The following is a 21189-nucleotide window of genomic DNA, read 5'->3' as shown; positions in this document are numbered from 1 at the left end:
TACACGGAGAGAGAAGGGTTTCTTAAAATTTACCCTGAAAATATAGTAATTATAGTACAATACAATAAGATTAAAGATTGTTACCATGCACTTCAGTAAAATTAATCATACTTTTATATTCTATTGTAGTTTTATTAATGAATGTAAGAGATTTACATAAAAATTCTTCGAAATATAATGTTGTCCCACTATATTTTCCGGGTAAATTTTAAGATATAATTCTTTCCGTGCAATTATCCATATGAATGTAGGCCAATATGTGCGCAGAGTTAGCGTACGTTGGCCACGTCGTCTGGAGAGAACTTCATAAAACCATATGTTCGAAACAGCTTACTTTCAAAGATACAGGAATGGTCAAAGTTGAAGGAAAAATTCTGTATTTTCCAAAAATCTCGGATTATTCCGATGGAACTTTGTGTACGTTTAATGTTCTATCAAATGTTTTAACTCCAGCAGTTGTCGAGATTTTTAGACAAAACAAAGTTTGTCTTTCAATTTTGAAAACTCTAAGCCGATTTGGGCAACATATGATCGTGTAAAAGTTTCCATCTTGAATTAACGCGTGAGGAATCCGCACGTAAGGATCGCAGATAAATGCGATCTCCTCGATTCAATATTCGATGCAGCCGCGCGGTCGCGAAAGTATTGACCTTCTCCGCGGCGTTTTCCGCATTCCGCGCCGCGTCCTCAGGGTCAGTAATCGCGGCGGCGCCGCCGACAAAACTTCCGCCGTCGCGTCGGCTCGCTGCGAAACTGTGTGGCGTCCTTTAAAAGGTGGGAAAAAAACGAGGGAAAGAGGCTCTCCTCTTCGGGACGATCTGGCACACCGCTGCCGACCGCGATCTCGCGACGAAATCTAAGCCGCGTGGTACAACGGCTTATCTCTCGCAGAAAACAGATAAACTCGATGCATCGCGAGTCAAGAGTAGAAAGGCTGACCGGTAACTGACCTCTAATCACTACTTAAAGACAGTCGCGTGAAGTCCTTGAAAGCCTCGTGAAAAGGAGCGAGTATGGACGTTGAACAACAGAATATAATTACGATAGCGGCTAATTGCCGTTTGTAGAACACGGTGTCGTGAGAATTGTCCGACTACATTCTGCAACCGAAACGCGAGACAGCCGTGCCTTGTGGTAAAACCGACGTTGCGCCCGTTCCGGTAGACGCCAGAAGGAAGAAAATTATATATCAACAAGATTTAGAAAATTCCTCAAATCCGATCGGCGTGTAGTACAGTCGATGGTTACAGTTTCCCGAATTCACGGGCGTTCCTCTGAACTTCTCGACACGTTTCTTTCGCCTCTCTAAATAAATTTTAGCCTGCCGAAGCCAGGCGTGTGAGAGAGAGAGAGAGAGAGATCGTCGGCGGGGAATGAAATTTCGCAAATCCGCGCAACTCGCGCCGCCGACCGCCGCGCGGCTCGTCGTTCGCGAGAAGGAAGACAACGTTCTGGGTTACTCACCGAAAGCAATTCCTCCGGCACGACGGCGACCGTTCGAAGAGGGGCGGCCGATCGGAGGCTCGGCGGTATATGGTATCCTTCCGTGGAATCCCGGCGAAAACTAACCCCCGCAGCCAGGAGGTAAACCGCGTATCCACGTGTACGGAACGTTATCAGGCACACCCGACACTGTTGGGCAACACACGCGAGAAACACGCGGAGCACACCGCGCGACCCGCTGACACGTAGCGACCGCGCGCGATTTCACGGCAATGGAATTCTGTCACGTCGCGCGTTCTCTCAACGTACGGTACCGCCGCGGACGCTCATGTTGCTGCACCACGGACAGTGAATTACCATTCCAGCTCGTTCCCTCACCGCCGTGTCTCTGGGCGTGGCTTAACGCCGTAGAGATCCGAACGACGACGGCTGCGCACGAGGCACGCTCGTTCGCTGGAAACGTTCGGTTTTGAACCTCGCCTGAGGACGCGGCATTAACTCGCACACCGCGCGCGGGCAATTTGAATTCGTCGTCTGTTCATTGAACTCTCGCCGCGACGAGTTGCTTACCATTTTTACACACAAGTGAAACTGATGAGGGCGGTACTCGTATGCTGGATTCACCCTGCATCCGATTTTCGTCGTACGACGACTCTGCAATCAATCGGAAAACAAAATTTTGCTTCGTATCGATGTTACGATTTTTCTGTGTGAATCCGGCAATAGGCGATTCTTATTTCAAGACCGTCTTAAGTAATGTCTTAAGTCGTCAATGCGGCCTTCTGATTGGTTTGTGAGCCCTCAAGACTGATAGGCCTTCTACAATAAGCCATAAGTTATAAATCAGAAGTAAGAAACGAAAAATTGACGACTATAATTGGTCCATTTCTAGCTTATGACTTATAATTTATGACTTATGGCTTATTGTAAAAGGCCCATGAGCTTAAGATGGTCTTGAATATAAAAACTGACAATGGTCGGTATTCATAGTCAGTTCTTATATTCAAGACCGTCTTAAGTTCAGTCTTGAAGAGTTACGAACCAATCAGAGGGCCGCTTTAGCATCTTAAGACATTAATTAAGACAGTCTTCAAATAAGAACTGACTATGAATACCGGCCTACGAATACTGGCCAATAGTCAGTTCTTATTTCAAGACTGTCTTATAGGTCTTCTACAATAAACCATTACCTAAGTTTTAAGTATTAAGTCATAAGAAATTGACCACTCACAGTCGATTATTCTTCTCACATTCGATTGTGATTGGTAAATTTCTTATGATTTAACACTTAAAACTTAAGTAATGGCTTATTGTAGAAGGCCCATTAAGTATGTCTTAAGACGCGAATCCGGTATTCATAGTCAGTTCTTATATTCAGGACCGTCTCAAGTTCAGTCTTGAAGAGTTACGAACCAATCAGAGGGCCGCTTTAGCATCTTAAGACATTACTTAAGACAGTCTTCAAATAAGGAACTGACTATGAATACCGGCCTTTGATTGGTTCGTGACATCTCAAGACTGTACTTAAGACGATCTTGAATATTGACTACGAATACCGGCCTGAAGTCTGAAGTGAGCCGAGTGTGAAATACTCGGATTAATGACGTCACTACTTGCTTACTTTGGTAAAATTAACAAATAACGACACAGGTTTATGAGCAGTCGCCCTTATGCCGCAATTATGCCTAGTTCACACTGGGCGCGACGAGCGATAACCAATAAGAACTCTGCTTTACATCGTCGTGTGAGCTAAAGCAAAGCTTTTATTGGATATCGCTCGTTGTTCATCGCCCATCGTATTCAGTGTGAACTAGGCGTTCTTTGAGTTAAATTTATTATCTTTATTTTTACCGACTGTCAGTAACTTATCAGTTGCATAATTTGTTATTATCAATAACGGATAATATGATATTTTTATATATTTTTTGTATTTTTTGTGAACCGCAAAACTTTAAATGACTAATAATTAACAAAGCATTGGTGGACTAAGAATCAGCAAAGAGAGAAGCTGCATTTATATATTTCTAAACATTTTTTTGATAAGAAAAAAATGTAAACTATGAAATCTAAATTTTGAAATACGAGTAAAATATTGGAATATAATCGGATAAGATGTGATGCTATATAATTAAAATTTCAAGAACAGAGCAAGTCTGAAAAATTATAAAATTTTAGACAAAAATTTAAGTTTTTAGAAATAAACAAAATGAAGAAGATATCTTACTAATCAGTCAGGTATTAATTGACTATTAGGAATTGTATATATACACATGGATTTGAACTGCGAAAATTGGATTTCTTAAAGTCAGCAGAAAGTCAAAAGGATATCCGCACATCATATCATTTCAGGTGAAAAATGAAAAATATGGTCATTGACTGTAATTTAAAAAATTTCTTCATGATAATGCAGATAACACAAATGCCGGTCATTTGGTGCAGTAAATGTTCACTTCAGTACCGTTAACGGTATTCTATTGATATGTTTGCAACGCTGCAGCCGCTTCATGCCAGTTTATTAACACATATTTCTCTGTGAGTTAATGCAATACAACATTTATGATGCCTGCCACGAATTTACATCAAGTGTCAAACGAGGTACGTTCTGTAATTTTATATATTTTAGTCTCTTGATAATGAAGATGGTACGTGTCATCAAAACATAACCTTTCAGATAACAATCATATCGTAATTATTCGCTGACTTGCAAAAGTTTGACGTTACACTTTTCCTTATTTTTAATTTCGACATACATAATATTCTTCCAATATGTTTGTTAAAAGACTGTATAATCCTTTTCACAAACAAATTTTCCGTAATATTTTATATTGCACGTGTTACTCCAGTATTTTGTAGCTGTAACGCTTTTTATTTCTAGAGCGAAGCGCTATTGACTCCAGAGGAAAAATGGAGGCAAGTTACAAAATTCTATATAATAATTTTATAACGAAAACTTTGTCGGTTTTTATAGTTTAACTTATTACATCCACGATTAGAATATGGAAAAGTATATCAATTTATATTAAACTAATTTTCTAGAGTGAATCACATGAAGATTCACGAACAGCATCGAGGTCACGAATCTATGCACGCAGAAATGCTGTTTATATTGTTGGTGACATTAACAGTAGCACAAATTATACTGATTGAATGGAAGAAGAGGCACTTCAAGTCCTACCAGGTATAATAAAATATTGTCTCCTTTATTATATTTCAAATATCTGAAATTATATATTAATATAATATTTCTTTTTTGCAGCTTGTAACACTAGTAGCTATGTGGATTATTCCATTTGGAATTAGTTTGAAGAATCACTGGTGGAGATTTATATTTTTATGGCTTTTATCCTCGTGTATAACAGGTCTAGTAGTAAGAAAAGCCATTCAGAGACCAATAGAAGGTACCACACCTAGGTAATGTTGAGTATTTACTAACAATGTATTAGTATTAATAATAAAATAATAAGACCTTATTTTTTTTACAGATTAGTATATAAATGGTTTTATTTTATTTATAAGCTTAGCTATGTATTGGGTATAATTGGATATATTTTTATTTTGTTTACATTCTTTGGTTTAAATATCATGATAAACGTTAAGCCTCAAGTTTGGATGGATTGGGGTACATTGTTCATATTTTACGGTCTTTACTTTGGAGTATTAGGTAGAGATATTGCTGAAATATGTGCTGACACAATGGCAGCCCATATTGGGGTACGTACCATATTAGCTGTTAAATATATTGCATTATATATGTAATTTTATGATGCTTAACATAATTTTCAGTATTATACTCCCGATAGTATGCCAACCAGAGTTCTAGAAGTAAATGTTTGCGCAGTATGTGGAAATAAACTTCTAGTTTCTGAATTTGAGGAAGGTGTGATCGAAAATACATACAAGCTTACTTGTGGCCATGTTTTCCATGAGTTTTGCATTAGAGGCTGGTGCATTGTGGGGAAAAAGCAAACTTGCCCTTATTGCAAAGAAAAAGTCAACTTAACGAAAGTGTTTCGCAATCCGTATCCTTTTATAACATAATACGAAAAAATTACTACTAATAACCGTTTTACGCCAGTATGTTTATTAAATGCCTTAATAAATAATGCAGTTGGCAACGGCCGCACGTTTTATACGGTCAATTGCTGGATTGGTTAAGGTGGCTTGTCGCGTGGCAACCGTTAATTTTGTTTCTAGTTCAAGGTATCAATTGGGCTCTGGGCCTTGAGTAAGTAACAATCGTAACAATGTTGGTAAAAACCAATTGCTCTCACATGCATTATTGTTATAGCAACGCTAAAGAGAATGATAATGTGTTTGTATTTTTGTACATGCTATTATTATTACTTTTGTTACTCATAAAAAAGATATTTTGTCAAATAGGAAATGTAATGCCAGTAAAAATTCGTGTCTAAATTAATAATGATACTACATGTTAATTCTGGAAGATAAATGTCTCTGAAAACAAAAAAATCCTGCAATGAACATATAAACATTTCTTTAGTTTAAATTAATAAAATAAAATAGAAAAATTTGTTATATGAAATCTTTTTCATAATAACAAATATTAAAGCTCAATGAGAATGTGTAAAATAGATCTTATATATATATATATATATAAGATCTATGAGGATACATATATTAGATATATATAAAGCGTGCTACATATTAAATAAATTAATGTGTGATTTAATACAAAAAACAATGAAATATGTTGTGATATTTTTGTTTTTCCCTTCTGGAGATTCTTTATATACGTGTTAAAAATAACTGTTTTAATAAATGGTCGTTGCATGAATAATATTTCGTGAAAGACGTGAGAAGAATTAAATCATTGTCCTATTATCTCTAAATTGCTCTATTTAAATTAATTGGTCCGTTTCATCAGTTTTGGCAGTTAAATATCAGCGATGTGTTAAATTACTATTAAATTTGTTTTTTATACTTGCAAATGTGTTCCAGTAACTTCCTACTATTAATACATACATTCCATCATTACTAATTTAAGCCCATTATGGGTGCTACTTCCAATATTTACTTTGTCAGAAAATATGCATTTACGAGGAAATCAAGAATGCATGTATATATTTCGTAAATTGTATGATTGTTTACAAAGTGTTCATAATATAATTTATGTAAAACGTATTAAGTTCCATCAAATAATTGACATGTACGTATCTTTTTTTAAATTATGTTAATGACATTCTCTGATTAATAATATTTTGCAATTGTGAGATGCAAATCGGAAGATTATATTTGTAATTTCTAAATGAAATTAAAAATTATATGTGATAATTCGAGAAAATTATCCATCTTATAAGTATCATGTTTCCTTTTATTAGTGAATAAATATCGATATTTTTAACTCTGTCAAATTTTATCAAATTTGATTGCACAAACATTTTTTTAAAAGAATTACTGTTCCATTTAATATTTATTTTTTATAGTAAACCTTTTACGAGTAATAACATTTTTCTAGTAAATGCCCCTAGTTTTGCAGCATTCAAAAAATGGAGATCAAAGTATTATACACGCATATGTAAATCATTGTTGTATTATAGTTGCACTTAACTCTGTTGCTAGTCGTTCTAATTATTGAGGTGTTTCTAAAATGTAATATTAATTATTACTTATAATACTTCCTTTTTAAGATCGTTCTAAAGCAGAAGAGTGTCTGATATATGTTACATTCTTAATAGCTAGTAATTACTTTGGTTCTGTTCCTTTTAATTGGATAAGTGTGGAGTTTGTTAGTGTATATTGTGTTGTTCGATTATAATAGTATAAACAAGAACGTAACATATATATCTCTTATTGTACACAAAAAATAGTATGTAACTGATTATTTGTAAAGAATGAAGCCACTGTCAAGAATACGTTTTTTTGCAATAAAATTATATACAAAACGACATACTCTCTCTTAACTATGGTATTCAATTCCTCTGTATTGCGTTTGGTCCGGTAGTTTTTATGAAAAAAAAAAATTTGTTCGTTGAATTTCTAAAAAGCTAAATCTTAAAGTAATAGTTTAAATTAAATTAATGTGAAACGTATAACTCTATTTTTAATCAATTTCTAACTATTGTTAATTTTCTCTTGGTTAAAAAATATATTACAAGAATCAGTAATAATAATAATATAATTTTAATAATTATTTATAAATTTAAGATATATTTTGAGAATAATTTGTAGATAATAGAAAAAGATGTTTTCTTGCAAATTGAAATGTTAAAAGGAGCGCTGTTTAGTTATGACAGAGTTAACGTGTGCCTTCGTTTCTTGTAAGCAATGTAACAATTTTCTCTGGGCACAATCAATATATAGCTTGTAACTTTAAGTAAGAACTTTAAATGAATTTGCGATTATCTTTTTCTTTTCATAATTTTTACAGAATAACGAAGGAGGATCAGCATGAGAAAACATTCGTAACGGATATAACGGATTAACTACTACTGCACGCTATATTGTTAGATAATTTTTCTACTAGCACCGACAGATAAGTTCCTATTTACTAATTGTTGTAAGAGATAGATCTGAGAAAGGATGTGATCTCGTTGGACGCGTATAGGGTTCAAGACAGCGTGTACATGTGTGCGTGTATGTGTGTGGGCACGGTAAGAGAGAGAAAGACAATGATAACAACTTGTTAGTGATGTTACTAAAAGACTTTAATTAACGTTCTCGTTATTATCGATAGAAAAACAACTTTCATCACATCACGTATCCATAGGTACTTGTCAGACCATGTCGGACCCGTCGCGAGAGTATTATATATAATTTGTATTTATATTTATGTACATATATATTTGTCTATAAACCTAAAGTCTTTCGCGGACATTTGCGGGATGAAATTTTCGGGCAAGGTGTGAAGAGTAGAGCGCTAGGAAAGTTAGGATAAGATAACAGGGGGGCAAGGGTGAAAACACATTTAACGATGAATATCTTTCAACGAGTTCGACGAACAGAGGTGTTGATGTTTAACACTCGAAACGTAATCTTGTTGGATGGTTCAGACGCCACGAAACGACGGGATCGTCAGGATGGGTCCAGGGGCAGACATTCACAAACACGGGGAAATTTTATAGATATATTTATTGAGTACTTAGCGTGTAAGAGTATAGAATATATGTTACCTTATTGTTAAATATCATTACATGGTAAATATATTTTTATATATGTATATGTATATGTGCGAGAGAGCACGTATATTTATACATATATATCTCATGATGTAGTCTTTAAAATAAACTTGCGCGCAGGCACACGCGCGTGTTTACATGTGTGTTCAAGATATTTACATAATGATCGCAATTAATATGTACAAGTTTACGAAAAACGGAAAGTAAAATACAGACGAACGGGCGAGCGTTGTGTTATCGGTCGTGTCGGTGATCGCCGGTTCGCTATTTGAGTCCCCTCGCGAGGATACCAAGTGTCGGGACCCGAATCACGTTCACCGTCACACCAATACCAAGAATAGATGCCAGTAAAATTTTTACTTCCTCTGTTTCTCCTTCTTCGTGTATAAATTGACCGCCGTCTTTATATGAAAGTATAAAGGTCGCTACGGTGAGATGATTTTTTTCCTTTTTCTTTTTTGCGGGCACGGGTGTACGAAACTACCATCGCTACGATATAATTGTAGGTACCCTAATTAACATCAATGTCGCGTACGATTCTTTTTTTTTTTTTTCTTTTTACGTAGCAGCTCTCTTTTTCTTCATCTCGTCGCCCGCGAGAACGATAATGGAGACTTCGTATGACGCTTCGGACACAGTGAGGTGCTCACGAGATTCGTTAAAATTTCAAAAGTCTAGGATAAAAATTTCTCGCGACACACGTGTGTGGTTCTTTACATTCGGATATGGAGCTCTTTGTTTTGGACCTTTCCAGAATTTCCTGGATACGGTAACGTGTCGAGCCACTTATGCGATTACAATCCTTTACAGAAATCCAATTTAATAATATATGATTGATTATTTATTTGGTGAATATTAGAAGCAGTTGTTTAGTTTACTTAATAAGTAATTAATCACTAGTATTAAATTTCTGTAAGAAATGTGTACGGCACACGTCTAGAGTGAGAATTGCCTCTTGATTGATCTTGGGACGCGTTCATCGTATCCGAAGCATCGCGAAGACTCCGTGTTGTACCGGTCGCAGGGCCACAAGAAGCGCTCCGTCGTCAACGGAACGATATATCATTCTTTTTCGTATTATATGTACAAAACGAAATATCACGCGACCGCTGCAATTTCTCGGTGGCGTATAGAAAGAAGCGCGACGAGCGCGTCTGACGAGCGGCGTCTCTCGCGACTCGCCTGTATACATTATATATATAAAAGAAAAAGCGCACGACTTCCTTTCTTTCCCCTCGCAGTAACTATCGTTATAACGCAACTTCGCATATTTATATATTTATATATATATATATTAATTTTTATATATATATCTCTCTTTCTCTCACACGCTCTCTCTCTCTCTCTCTCTCTCTTTTAGCTTCCCATGCATCCTTCCTCACGCTCTCCTCACTTTTTTGACATATTATCGTCCCTCGATTCTACCGCCGGACTTTCAACGGCATACCAAAGACATACACGATAGTTACGAAGTATTGCTTTTTTTTTCCTTAGTCGCGCGTCGACCGCCGACCGCGATCCGGCGTAACAATAATAAATTTTGCACCCTCCCGCGACGAGCCGCGTCGGGAGAATCTCGCGCTCCCCAATTTTTTCCTCCCCAGATCCTTCGATTCCACAATGTCGTTCACGAGGTATTTGAGATTCACACATTCGGGTATAAACATATGTTAGGTATTATCACGGGTTTCTCTCGAAAACCTCCTGGCGTAAATTCGGAGATTTTCTTGGATCCGTTAGGAAACATTGGGAATCGAAGAAGCAAAATAGCGCTTTCAGCGGACGCCACACGTGGTTTTATTTTTATTATTTTGTAAAATTTTATATTTTACGTCAGAATCACTAAACGCGAAGCTGGTGCTTTAATTTTTTTTTTTTTTCTTTTTAGAATCGCCCGTTTTTCTTATGATGATAGTGTCGATTATTTTACATGAATTCGGCGGGAATGAATAGTTGTTAGGATACGTCCGCTTTATGAAGAGCGTGAATAGCCGAGGGGAAAACAGAAGGGGGCGAAACCCACCCGCGGCTCTTGCGCTCGAAGGAAACATGCGCTAAGCGTAAAGTTAACTCGAGTACAGGACTTCTTCTTTTCCTAAACATATCGTATCGTTTTTCTATTTCTTTTTCTCTCTCCCGTTTTTACGTATCGTTTTTTTTTTAGCAAGTATAGACGCGAGCACACATAGAAAATCGCTTGCAGCGTCCACCCGGCCCGCTACGCCGGGAAGTCGCTGCCGCATGCTGAGCATTTCTACGAAACTACAATGCGCGCGTGTCGGATAATGGTGTGTCAATGGATAACTCAGTAACAAGCGCTACAAGGATCGTGTCCCCTTGTGCTTGGAGCCGAGGAGATCATCAAGAACGCAATATCGAAGGAACGTGTGTTACCAAAGAGAAGCGACATTCGAGAACATCGTCGGAGAAGCGGTCTTATTCTATTCAAGGATGTGTGTGTCACATCTCAAACACTGTTATAATGCAAAGAAGAAACAGCAACCCAATCTCTTGAATTAAACAAGATTTTATTACTTTTAACTTTCGCGTGTATCCAAATGTAAATCAAAATCCGTTTCTGTGAAAGTAAACACGTCTATATTAACGTACATTTAGATCAGTATTTATAGTTGATTTTTGTATTTAAGACTGTCTTAAATACAATCTTAAGATGTCATGAATCAATCCGTGCAAAAGCCACATTAGTAACTTAAGACATTATTTAAGACAATCTTGAAATAATATAACGGACTATAAATACTGGCCTTAATAAATAATAAACTAAATTTGAATCAAATACATTTTCTTGAGTTAAATTGTTTTAGTTAAATTAATGATGTATTCAGTACTTAAGAGTAGTGACGATCTATTATAGAAATGATTAAAAATAACTAAAATTGAATATAACTTTTTGACATTATGAATTTGATTAGCATTATTAAAAATATAAAAATTTCATCGATGATTTTATTATTATGTATGAATATTTGCGTGAAGTTTAAGCACAATTCTCTTATTGTTTAAAAGTTAGTTTGCCTTGCTATGTAGAATCACGTTTTATACTTATTTACAAATACGTATTTACAAATTTGATGAGGGAGCATTACAAAATCAAATTATTATATATACTAATAAAAATAAGTGTTCGTGTAAAAGTTCATTTGGATTCACTTATTCGTTTCAACATTATTTATCTAAAATCGTAGCAAAATATGACCATTACACTGTACTGTAAAAGCTATTATATATGCTCTAAATTATTTGTTTTAACTTTTCATACTCTGTTTCAGTCTGTATTCACGAACAAAATTTTTTAACTGATATTGGCTGATAATGAAAACATTTTTAAAGATATTATATCTGCTTTAAATTGTCCCTCAATGATGACGCCTTGGAAATTTTGAAACTCTTCAACTTTTCAAAAATAAATCTTTCGCTTTCAACTTATAGCATACGAAATTTTTAAGTGATATCAATGAGTTAAAACGCAATCTCGACAAAATGTTCTCGGTCGTAGCTTCACGTAGGGTCACGCGTTTGTGCTGAAGCTAAACCCCTTTAGTTACCGAAGAGGTTAAAAGATTATGATTTCCACCGCCGTATTTTTATATAATCTTAAGCAAATGATTTCCACCTTTCGAATGTTGGTTTACGTTTCGGTACGTGAAGTGGCAAATATCATTTGCTCGAGATTACAGTGATGTAAGGAGAACCGCTCCGAAGCAATTTAACTACGATTTCGAGGAGTTGATGTAGACGAGAATGTGTATTTGAAGCTGGGTCCCGAGGCTTTGATGGCTGAGCAATTTTCCGCGTCAAAGCTACTGAATTCTCCTTACTCTATTTATACGGAGGAAAATAAAATTTTGCCTTTGCACCGACGGTTTGACATATGGAATGAATCACAGATCGATATACCTCGTCCAGCCTCGGGCTCCCTTCTGACGACGAAAAGAATCTGTCAACTTTAAGATGTTTAGACAGAACGTGTTACAAAATAACAAAAATCTTAGCGGAGTATTTATTAGTTATTTTTACGATATAAAACACACATAATTTTTCCCAATTTATCTATTTTTTTTTTTTTTGTAAAAGTGATGCGAGAGAGATTGGTTGACAATTCAAAATTTTCATAATTTTGATCTCGAAAAATGTGATGTGGGATTAAAAATGTGGCAGTGGTATACGAAAATCAAGTGTAGTAAATCCAATGAGGCCCCGTCGTTAAAATCCCTTGCATTTTATGGTAGAAAATCTTTCGTGATGCGAGGACGTGAAGACTACTTTCGCGGGATAGTGGCGTGTTGTCGGCTATACACAACAGATATGTACAGCGATGTTATTTGTAAGGTTCACTAACACACTCCCTTAACCTTTCGCTAAATCCCACGTTAACTCGTCAACTAATACGTACGTTTGTGATTATGTATTTTTATTTTTTTTTCCTTTTAATTATATATCGTCTACGTGGAACACAACGTGGTGGAGCTGCGTGGGCTCGCACGTTGGCTCACCACCGTGTACCCCTATATATATATATATATATATATTTATATATATTATGCGTTATATTCGTTTTTTGCATTCTTTACTTTCTATTAGTCGGTTACTTCATTCGACTCAAACCACAGATTTCTACACTTTTTACTTTTTTTCCTTATTTACCCAATATTGATAAACACCGACGAGTTCAGCTATATCAGTTACAGAGAGGAGGGGCTAAGGTTGTGCCCTGTAAAAGATAGGTGAATTAACAGGAATTGAAAGAAATTTATTTCGATGCCTGATCTTCGAAGCCAAGAAAATTGGTTTGAAAATTACGTTATAAAAAAATAGATATACTCGTCAGTATTATAATATTTTTTTACAATAGAAGAGAGAACGCTCTGATATGGAATTTAATTCTGTATAAGAGAAAATTTCACGTTTCAACGTTTCGTAAAATTTTCTAATTTTTTTCTTCCCAATATAAGAATTGAATAGATATACGTATTAAAAAATATATGAAAAAAGTTCAATCATCGCGAAACCAATTTCCTATATTTTGAGGATTAGGAATTTATAACTTTGACGAAACGAATTTCTCTACATATACACCGATTCTTGTTAATCCACCTATTTTTTGCCGGGATGCTCTCTTCGGCGGAGCGCAGGGGTGAGGTTCTTTTTCACAGGGCGATCCCACATACACACGGTTACATAGGGCTTCTTCGACGACACAATTCAAAAAATAATTTTTCATTTTTAGTAGAAAGATAGGCGGGGCATTTTCCGTATAATAGTAATATTATCGTTTTTCCCATTATTATTTATTACTCTATTTATTATTTTTATTACTTATCGTTTTTACTATTATTATTATTTTCATTATATTATTATTTCTTCTGGACATTATTACTTCGACGTATCTCATTACGACCGTTGTTCATCTCGTCATGTCGTGTCACGTCGTTTTTTTTTTTATTACGTGACGATATCACGCTGCAATAGTTCTGTAACGTTTACGTGATACCTATTTACACGTGTCTACGTTATCTATGACAAATCGGATAGATTCGCTCATACCTCAGGCAACCACAATCTAAAATTCATCAAGTTTGTAAATTTATTTGTAAAGCTCTCGAGTAAGGAAAATTGGTTTGATAAATGGGGCAATGCAACGATTCTGAAACGATAAAATTGACTATCTTTTTTATCATTTTCTGATGTCAATTTGTTTTAACATTTGGTACTTTTTACAAACTTTCACATGACTACTAATTTTATTATTAAAAAATCAATGTGTCTACTTGCTTGATATTTTTTGTGAAGAAGTCCACAAACTTGATTTATGAATGTAAAAGAAATTATATTTTTAAAATAAATTAAATTTTTATATATATAGATCTTAAGGACTTGATAGATTTCGATATCAGAGATGCCACATTTATACTCAATTCATTCAATTACGCATTTGCTTGTGCAGCAGAATCAATGAGATAACGTTGCCGATCATGCTATGCATCCGGCCGATTTGAAGCGATAGTGTGTTTGTGTGTTTGTATGTCAATCGTGCGTAGGCCTGAGTCAAGATTTAACGTAAACCGTTCGTTCCGTGTGAACATCACGTTTTCTCCTGACAATATCTTTTTTCCTCTCTCATTTTCTATTTATTAATTTTTTTTTCTACCGCGACGCGTCCGATATAACTTCGCGATTTACCCCATTTCGGCATATCACGGGAGCACAAGTTCCTATACCTTCACGCGTATATATGTATGTGTATTGTAGGTGTGTCATTTGTTTCTTTGTATACATATAAAAAAGCTGTATCGACAGTTCCACTTGAGTTTACGATCGTTCTCGCGCGTTACGTTACGATATTTTATCTACATTTATCATTAAGAGTTCGAGTAGCTATATTTACAATTGCTTGTTTCGCATCTAGTACACCAAATTTGCGCCTTGTTAAAAATATCTGCTGTATATCTGCTCTTCTTTGTCTCTTTCTCTCTCTCTCAATCTCTCTCTCTCTCTCTCTCTCTTGTTCTCTCTCAATCTCTCTCTCTTTCTCTCACTTTTCCTACGGCGTCTCGCGACGCGATCTACGGCGACGTCCACGGACAATTTGTTCAGACATATCCACCCTTGGATATTCCACGATCAGAGATGCGAGGTGAGAGCATCCCGAACAGAGTGTCAAATAACCGGACGTCAAAGAACGTCAGCGTATTTTTTGTATTAAAAATTATCCTCTCGCCCCGCATCTTCCGATTTCGACGCGGCGACCACGAGATATCTCGTTCTCGCGTGCGTGGTTACTCGTGTCTTGTAGACCCTGTTGAATGACATTAGCTCGAATATTCGACCAACGATCCGAAAAAAAGTCCAAGACACACTCCATACACTCTCCCTCCTTTTCACGAAAACACTATACCGGATTTCGTCGCGGACGGCACTTAGAAAGTTCACGCACGCATTTTCGTCTCTATTCTTCACGCGTCGATTTTTGTCACCTCTCTCTTCTCTTTCTCCTTCCCTCTCTCTCGTGTCTTTGTCTTCTCTATAAACTAATCACCATGTGTAACAAGCTTTATATTCTTCATTTCATTAATAATGCGACTAGCTTAATTTTGACACTTCGCGATCTGTTCCCACACCCGCCGTTTTCGCACGTACGATTACTCGATCTAGAAATCTACGATAGATCGCGATCGTGTGGACGCGCTTATGGCACATCGACGTGGTAGGTTACTCCGGGACGCATCGTGGTCGCTCGTGGTAGATCATCGCGTTTTGACGACGAGCGTAGGGAGAGAAAAGGCCGAGAAGAGAATCGAGGAGAGAAAGGGAGCGACGTCATTAACACATCTTAACGCAAGTACGCGGTGGTAGGATTTTCTATCGACGCGTTGCTCCGTTTCTCTCCCATTCCATCGATCGCACTCGCTTCTCACATTCACGCGCGAATTAAGTCCCAAGCGATATTTTGAACTCGCTTCGTGGTGTCCTCGAATCACGAATCGTGTCTGTGAGTCCTGTTGCGCCTGTTGCCGCTCTTTCGCCTCTTCCTTTTGGTGTCGCGGGTAAACGCGACGTTACCAGGATCGTCAGCGAGCTGGGGATACCTGTGCACGCTGTGGATGTCGACGCCTTCATAACCATCGACCGTGCCGCGACTTACGAGTTCGTCCTTCTCCTCCTTCGACCAGTCGCCCCTACCCTGGAAACCGGCCATCACCAATTGCTTTTCGATTTCCCAAGCTCTTTCGACGGCTCGCTTGTGCGCGTGCTTCAAAATACGGTGCCGCTCCTGCTCGGGATCAGCCCCGTATTTGATCACCACGGCCGCGTCTGGATTGTGAAGTCTCAATTCCTTCCACGTGCCCGCGCCGTGCTCCGTCGTTTCGTGCGTGGACACGTTAAACATGCTACCGAGCCGATGAAGCTCTTCCATATCGTCGCGAATCTTCAACGCGTTGTCCTTGACGAAGTAGAAAACATCCTGGTCATGCACGCTGAAGTGCAACGGTAGGAAGTACGAGTTGTTGAATACGGATGTCACCACATCCTGCACTACACTGTTTACACCGTCTACCACGCTCACCAGAGCGCGACCGCCAACGCGCGATACCAAAATACCCTCGCCGAAGACTGCCCGACGATGTGCTACCCGCGGCAGCAGGTTCCGTGTCTTTAGTTCCAATTTCAACAATGGCTTAGGAACGAAACCCAGATCGGAGAAATTCTCTTGTACACGATTTACGATGCACTGCAGACCGGACATCACACCGAAGTCCGGAGTCAGTTGCGGGGATGTGACAGTCGCGCTCGGTTGGTACACCATTTGCTTCGTATACTCGGAACCGAGCATCATCGAGATATCGTAGCCGTACAGTTTTAGCCAACTTCCCAAATCCGTCATGTATTCAATATTTTGTTTAAAGTTGATCGGATCGTTATTGCGGAAGCGATAGATGAAAATGTCGGTTGGTGTAGTGAGTTCGTTGGCCATCTGCTCCCAAGCTGGCGTCATCCATTGACCGACAGTAGGATCGTAGAGTCTCTTGTTCAGATAGATTAACTTGGTGTTAGGATCGAAGAGACCTCCGTGGAAATCGATGGGTAGATAGAAGTCCGGATTGGTGTCCTTAATGATCTTGCCGAACGGAGTGCGCCGCATTTCCTTAATAAGATTGCCGTTGGTGTCAAAGAGAGCGAGAGGTGAGCCATTTTGGTCTGTCGCGACATAGAAACGTTGCTCGGATGTTTCTACGGTCATCAGGAAATCGCGGGAGTCATAGAGGAATCGGAAAGTCTTAGATGATTTCGGGAAGTGCACGTGCGTTATAAGATCTGGAGTCTTCGGATTCGCGTAGAAGAACTGAGTGATGTTCTCTCGGTCGTCATTCATAGATACCAGTCGACCACGGTCGTCGTAGAAGTACCAGATTTGGAATTTCTTGTGCTCCGATGCGTGAATTAGCTGGCCACGCGAGTTGTATCTAAAAAAAAAAAAAAAGAAAGACTATCACATATCATACATTTATTACAATATTTTTTCAATATTCTTCAGCTGATACTCAGCAAAATTGCTTTTACCTAAACTTGCTTCAAAACGAATTTTGCAAATAAATTGTATACACAATTTTAGTTATTTTAATAATAAAATATAAATATAAATATATTTTATTTTATATAAGTATATTTTTATCTTGTATTGATTAAATAAAAGTAGAAACACATACCTGTACTTGTGCTCCCCGCGAATCACGACGAAGCCGCGTCCATCGTACGAATTAAACTCAACTTCACCGTACCCGACAACTCGATCGCCGCTGTCATAGCCTAACACAATCTTCTCATTATGCTCGGTCACGCCGATCACATTACCGTTCTCGTCGTATGCGTATTGCCAATTGTTTTCCGTGTCTGCTACTTCTAGTACGTGACCGTCTGCGTTATATGTGATTTTCTCCATTCTCGACCACTCTTTCTTTTCCATCGAGTCTTTTCCAATAGTGAGCTTCCTCATTTTGATACGATTGCGATTATCGTATTCGAGCTCCATACGGAACACATCGAACGATCGAATGTTCATCAGTACGGTTTTGACGCGTCCGTGTTCGTCGTAATCCGTGACTGTGAAGAACTGTTTGCTACTATCTTGCATTACCGATCTGTTGAAGAGATTTCTGTATATCCTGAGATCACCAACGCCTTCCAGTACCCCGAGATTTTGGTTGTACTTGAGACGAAGCTGAGGTAGCTGTTTACCGTTGATATCGACCTCGATGCCGGATATGCGCGCGTTACCGTCATACTGATAACGGTAATGAGCGTTATCCATGCCGCTCTTGCTACCAAACTTGATCTTTTCATCCTTCACGATACCGGCGTGATATTTGTACTCGATGCGCATCTCAAAGTTTGGCTCGTTGATGTCGATGCTACGCACCAAACTAGTCGTTTCTTGATAGGTGTAATGTATCGAGGACAGTCCTAAGAATAGAGGTTTATGATTTAACAGATTGTATCTCTAATTTGTAAAGCATTTTTATGATGTTTACAGATTGTTGAAATTAAGCGTAAAAGCGAATAAATTTTGCTTTAATCATACTTAGTGAAAAATGATTAAAATATATTAGATAATAATTAGTAAATAATAATTAAAAAATAAAGAGAAAATAGATATTATTTTAGCAAAACCATATCAGAGAAAGAGTCACTTACCAGCGAGTGTAGTTTCGAGTTTTCCAGCATGATCATAGACGTAAGCAACTTTTCCACTTTGATGAGGATATACCTTGGCAAGAATCTGACCGTCATCGTTGTAAAGAATCTCATAAGGATGTCTATTCATCGGCGAATAATATTGATATTTGTAAAACCCTAGAGAAGTTTGAAGAGAGAACGTATGAATGTGTCCTCTTGGTGTAGTCAACGATTGTAACGCTCCCGCTTCGTCATATTGGAGAAGATAATCGCTTCCACGCGGTGTAGTGACTTTCAGAGGTAGGAGGCTGAACATATCCTTAAAAGCGTATACCATTGACGTGCCATCGCTGTATTTGATTTCATATAGCCGACCTGATCTATCGAAGCCATAAGTTTCGCTAATGTCACCCCACGTCCAGCTTGTCAGTCTGCTGAATCGATCATATTCCAATTCAACACCAGCAAAGATACCGTTCCTTGCTCCCCACTTGACTGGCCTAGCCGATCTGTCGTACGTGACGTTTAGCAATTCTACCCGATCATCCATAAATACGGCCACAGTATTCGTCTCTCTATCATATTCGAGAGACAGCAGGATTTCGCCGTTGACACGAAGCTTCCTGCCGACCTGAGCGATCGCCTTCGGGTTGCCGCGATTCTTATTTCCTTGGACCTTTCGAAGGAAGTATCGCCATTCGAAGCGATTAGCTAAATCTCCGGCGATCTCTGTTCTCTGTTTAGCTGGCACAGGATAGCTCTCGCCCAGTAGAGGTTCGAGCTCTGCCAGGATCGAATATGGCATTGAGTCAGTACTGACTGTATGAGCCCAAGGTGTTACTCTTCCAACGGAACCATCGGCGAGAACTGTCGTCCTCTGTTCGGCCTCTCCGATCTTCGTGACGACGGACGATCCTTTAATTAACATTGAGATAGGTTTCCTGTTATTCTGTCCGACTTTTACTACAGCACCTTTCAGACTGAGATCAAATGTTAAGCTGATTACTTTGCCTGTGGGAGTCACTGCGCTTGTCAATCTACCGAATTCGTCATAATTGTAAACGTAGCTACGTCCGGTACTGTCGAGCTTTGTCTTCAATAAACCCGTTGGTCCGTGATAGTCGAAAGTGACATTGTAATCGTCGGGCGTGCTCAATTCGTGTAACATCTTCATCCTAGACATTTTCAATCTGCATTTTTGTCCCTTGGTATTCTCGATTGAATTTACTTGACTGCTATAATCTCTGAGTAAGAAGACTTTGTTACCAGCTGCGTCCGTTACTGTGCTAAGTTTACCGTTACTGGTGTTAACATTGTAGGTAAACTGATACACGATCTCGCCGGTAAGAATGTTTCTCGTAGAAATGTGTTGGCCGAATCGGTTGAACACGTAAATCTCCTGAGTATCGGGCGCATAAATCTCGTATTCTCGCGCACCGCTTGCATCGGGAATGCTTGCTGTCACCGAGCGAATTCGGTAATTGGCTTGGTCACCGATGTGCACCACTCCATCGGGAGAAACCGCCACGGCAGATATGGTATTAAATTTGGAAGTGGATGCCAAATAATGATCGGCTTCGAAACAGTCACAGCCACGTTCCAGGCAGTTGCACTTGGACTCGGCACCGGCGTATGGTGATATTTTGCCGTCGGTGCCGATCACGCGAACACGGTTAATCCTCTGTGAATCGCTTTCGGCGATGTAAAGATCGCCCGAGGGACCAAACGCGACACTCTGTGGCATCACGAGGGTAGCGTGAGTCGCGAGTTCCGTGTCGAACGAGGCTGAAGGTGAGGCGCAGTGAAGTGGACGACCAGCGACGACCTTGACACGACCATCTGGCGCCAGTTGAAGGACCATGTGATCGTCGATCATATGCAACGAGTTGTCCAGAGGATTGATCGCCAATTCGGTGGGCCAACGAAGATGTACTTCCTCGACATTCAATGTGCCTTCGCAGGGTATAGGCTTCCAATGTGATTTATGCATGTGATTGCCGATCACGGTAGTGATAATACCATCCCTGTCGACCATTCGGATATTCGTGCCATCAGCGAAGTACAGAACGTTATCTGCAGAAACAGCGACGCCTTTAGGATAAGCGAGTTTAGCGTCTCGTGCGAGAGCACCGTCGCCACAGTGAGCTTCGTCGCCGGGAAGACAACGTTCTCCGGAACCAACTACTGTTTCCCAATTATGATCGGGATCCGTGTAGTCATTAGTGTCGCGAACACGAATAATCTGATGAGATTCTGGATCCGATATGTAGAGAACGCCGTCCAGAGGACTCAGAGCGATGTGATAACGATATGATACTCTAGTTGCGCTAAAGAAAACACAAAAATAAAATGTTAAAAAATATAAGAAAGAGTCAATAGAGTTATAAAGAATTATTATGATACTTAAGTAGAATAC

The 21189-nt window shown here is 38.6% G+C and overlaps 3 protein-coding genes across 5 annotated transcripts in view; 1 reads left to right on the top strand and 2 right to left on the bottom strand.

The window, feature by feature from the left end:
• Nucleotides 1-1735, bottom strand: part of Synd (protein kinase C and casein kinase substrate in neurons protein Synd) — a 65263-nt gene extending 63528 nt beyond the window's left edge. For all 3 annotated transcript variants that reach the window (XM_018550859.1, XM_018550862.1, XM_018550861.1), the window contains exon 1: nucleotides 1465-1735. The gene's annotated coding sequence lies outside the window, so the exon portion shown is untranslated. The remainder of the gene's footprint in view (nucleotides 1-1464) is intronic.
• A 2121-nt stretch (nucleotides 1736-3856) lies between these two features.
• LOC108782566 (RING finger protein 121) lies at nucleotides 3857-5786 on the top strand. Its single transcript, XM_018550864.1, has 7 exons — nucleotides 3857-4038; nucleotides 4319-4353; nucleotides 4480-4621; nucleotides 4700-4854; nucleotides 4926-5154; nucleotides 5227-5462; nucleotides 5552-5786. The coding sequence occupies exons 1-7, from the start codon at nucleotides 4000-4002 to the stop codon at nucleotides 5670-5672; spliced, it is 957 nt and encodes a 318-aa protein (XP_018406366.1). The 5' UTR covers nucleotides 3857-3999; the 3' UTR covers nucleotides 5673-5786.
• Nucleotides 5787-14368: 8582 nt separating this feature from the next.
• The window catches only part of Ten-m (teneurin transmembrane protein Ten-m), an 85397-nt gene continuing 78576 nt past the window's right edge, over nucleotides 14369-21189 (bottom strand). The window contains exons 14-16 of the mRNA XM_018550863.1: nucleotides 18792-21100; nucleotides 17807-18560; nucleotides 14369-17563 (exon numbers count right to left, since the gene is read on the bottom strand). Coding sequence (XP_018406365.1) covers nucleotides 16075-17563; nucleotides 17807-18560; nucleotides 18792-21100 — 4552 coding nt within the window. The 3' untranslated portion in view covers nucleotides 14369-16074. The remainder of the gene's footprint in view (nucleotides 17564-17806; nucleotides 18561-18791; nucleotides 21101-21189) is intronic.

This window comes from Cyphomyrmex costatus, unplaced genomic scaffold, assembly GCF_001594065.2.
Source record: "Cyphomyrmex costatus isolate MS0001 unplaced genomic scaffold, Ccosl1.0 scaffold131, whole genome shotgun sequence".
NCBI lineage: Eukaryota > Metazoa > Arthropoda > Insecta > Hymenoptera > Formicidae > Cyphomyrmex > Cyphomyrmex costatus.
The sequence above is the reverse complement of the archived record's forward strand: the minus strand, read 5'-3'. Positions and strand labels throughout refer to the sequence as shown.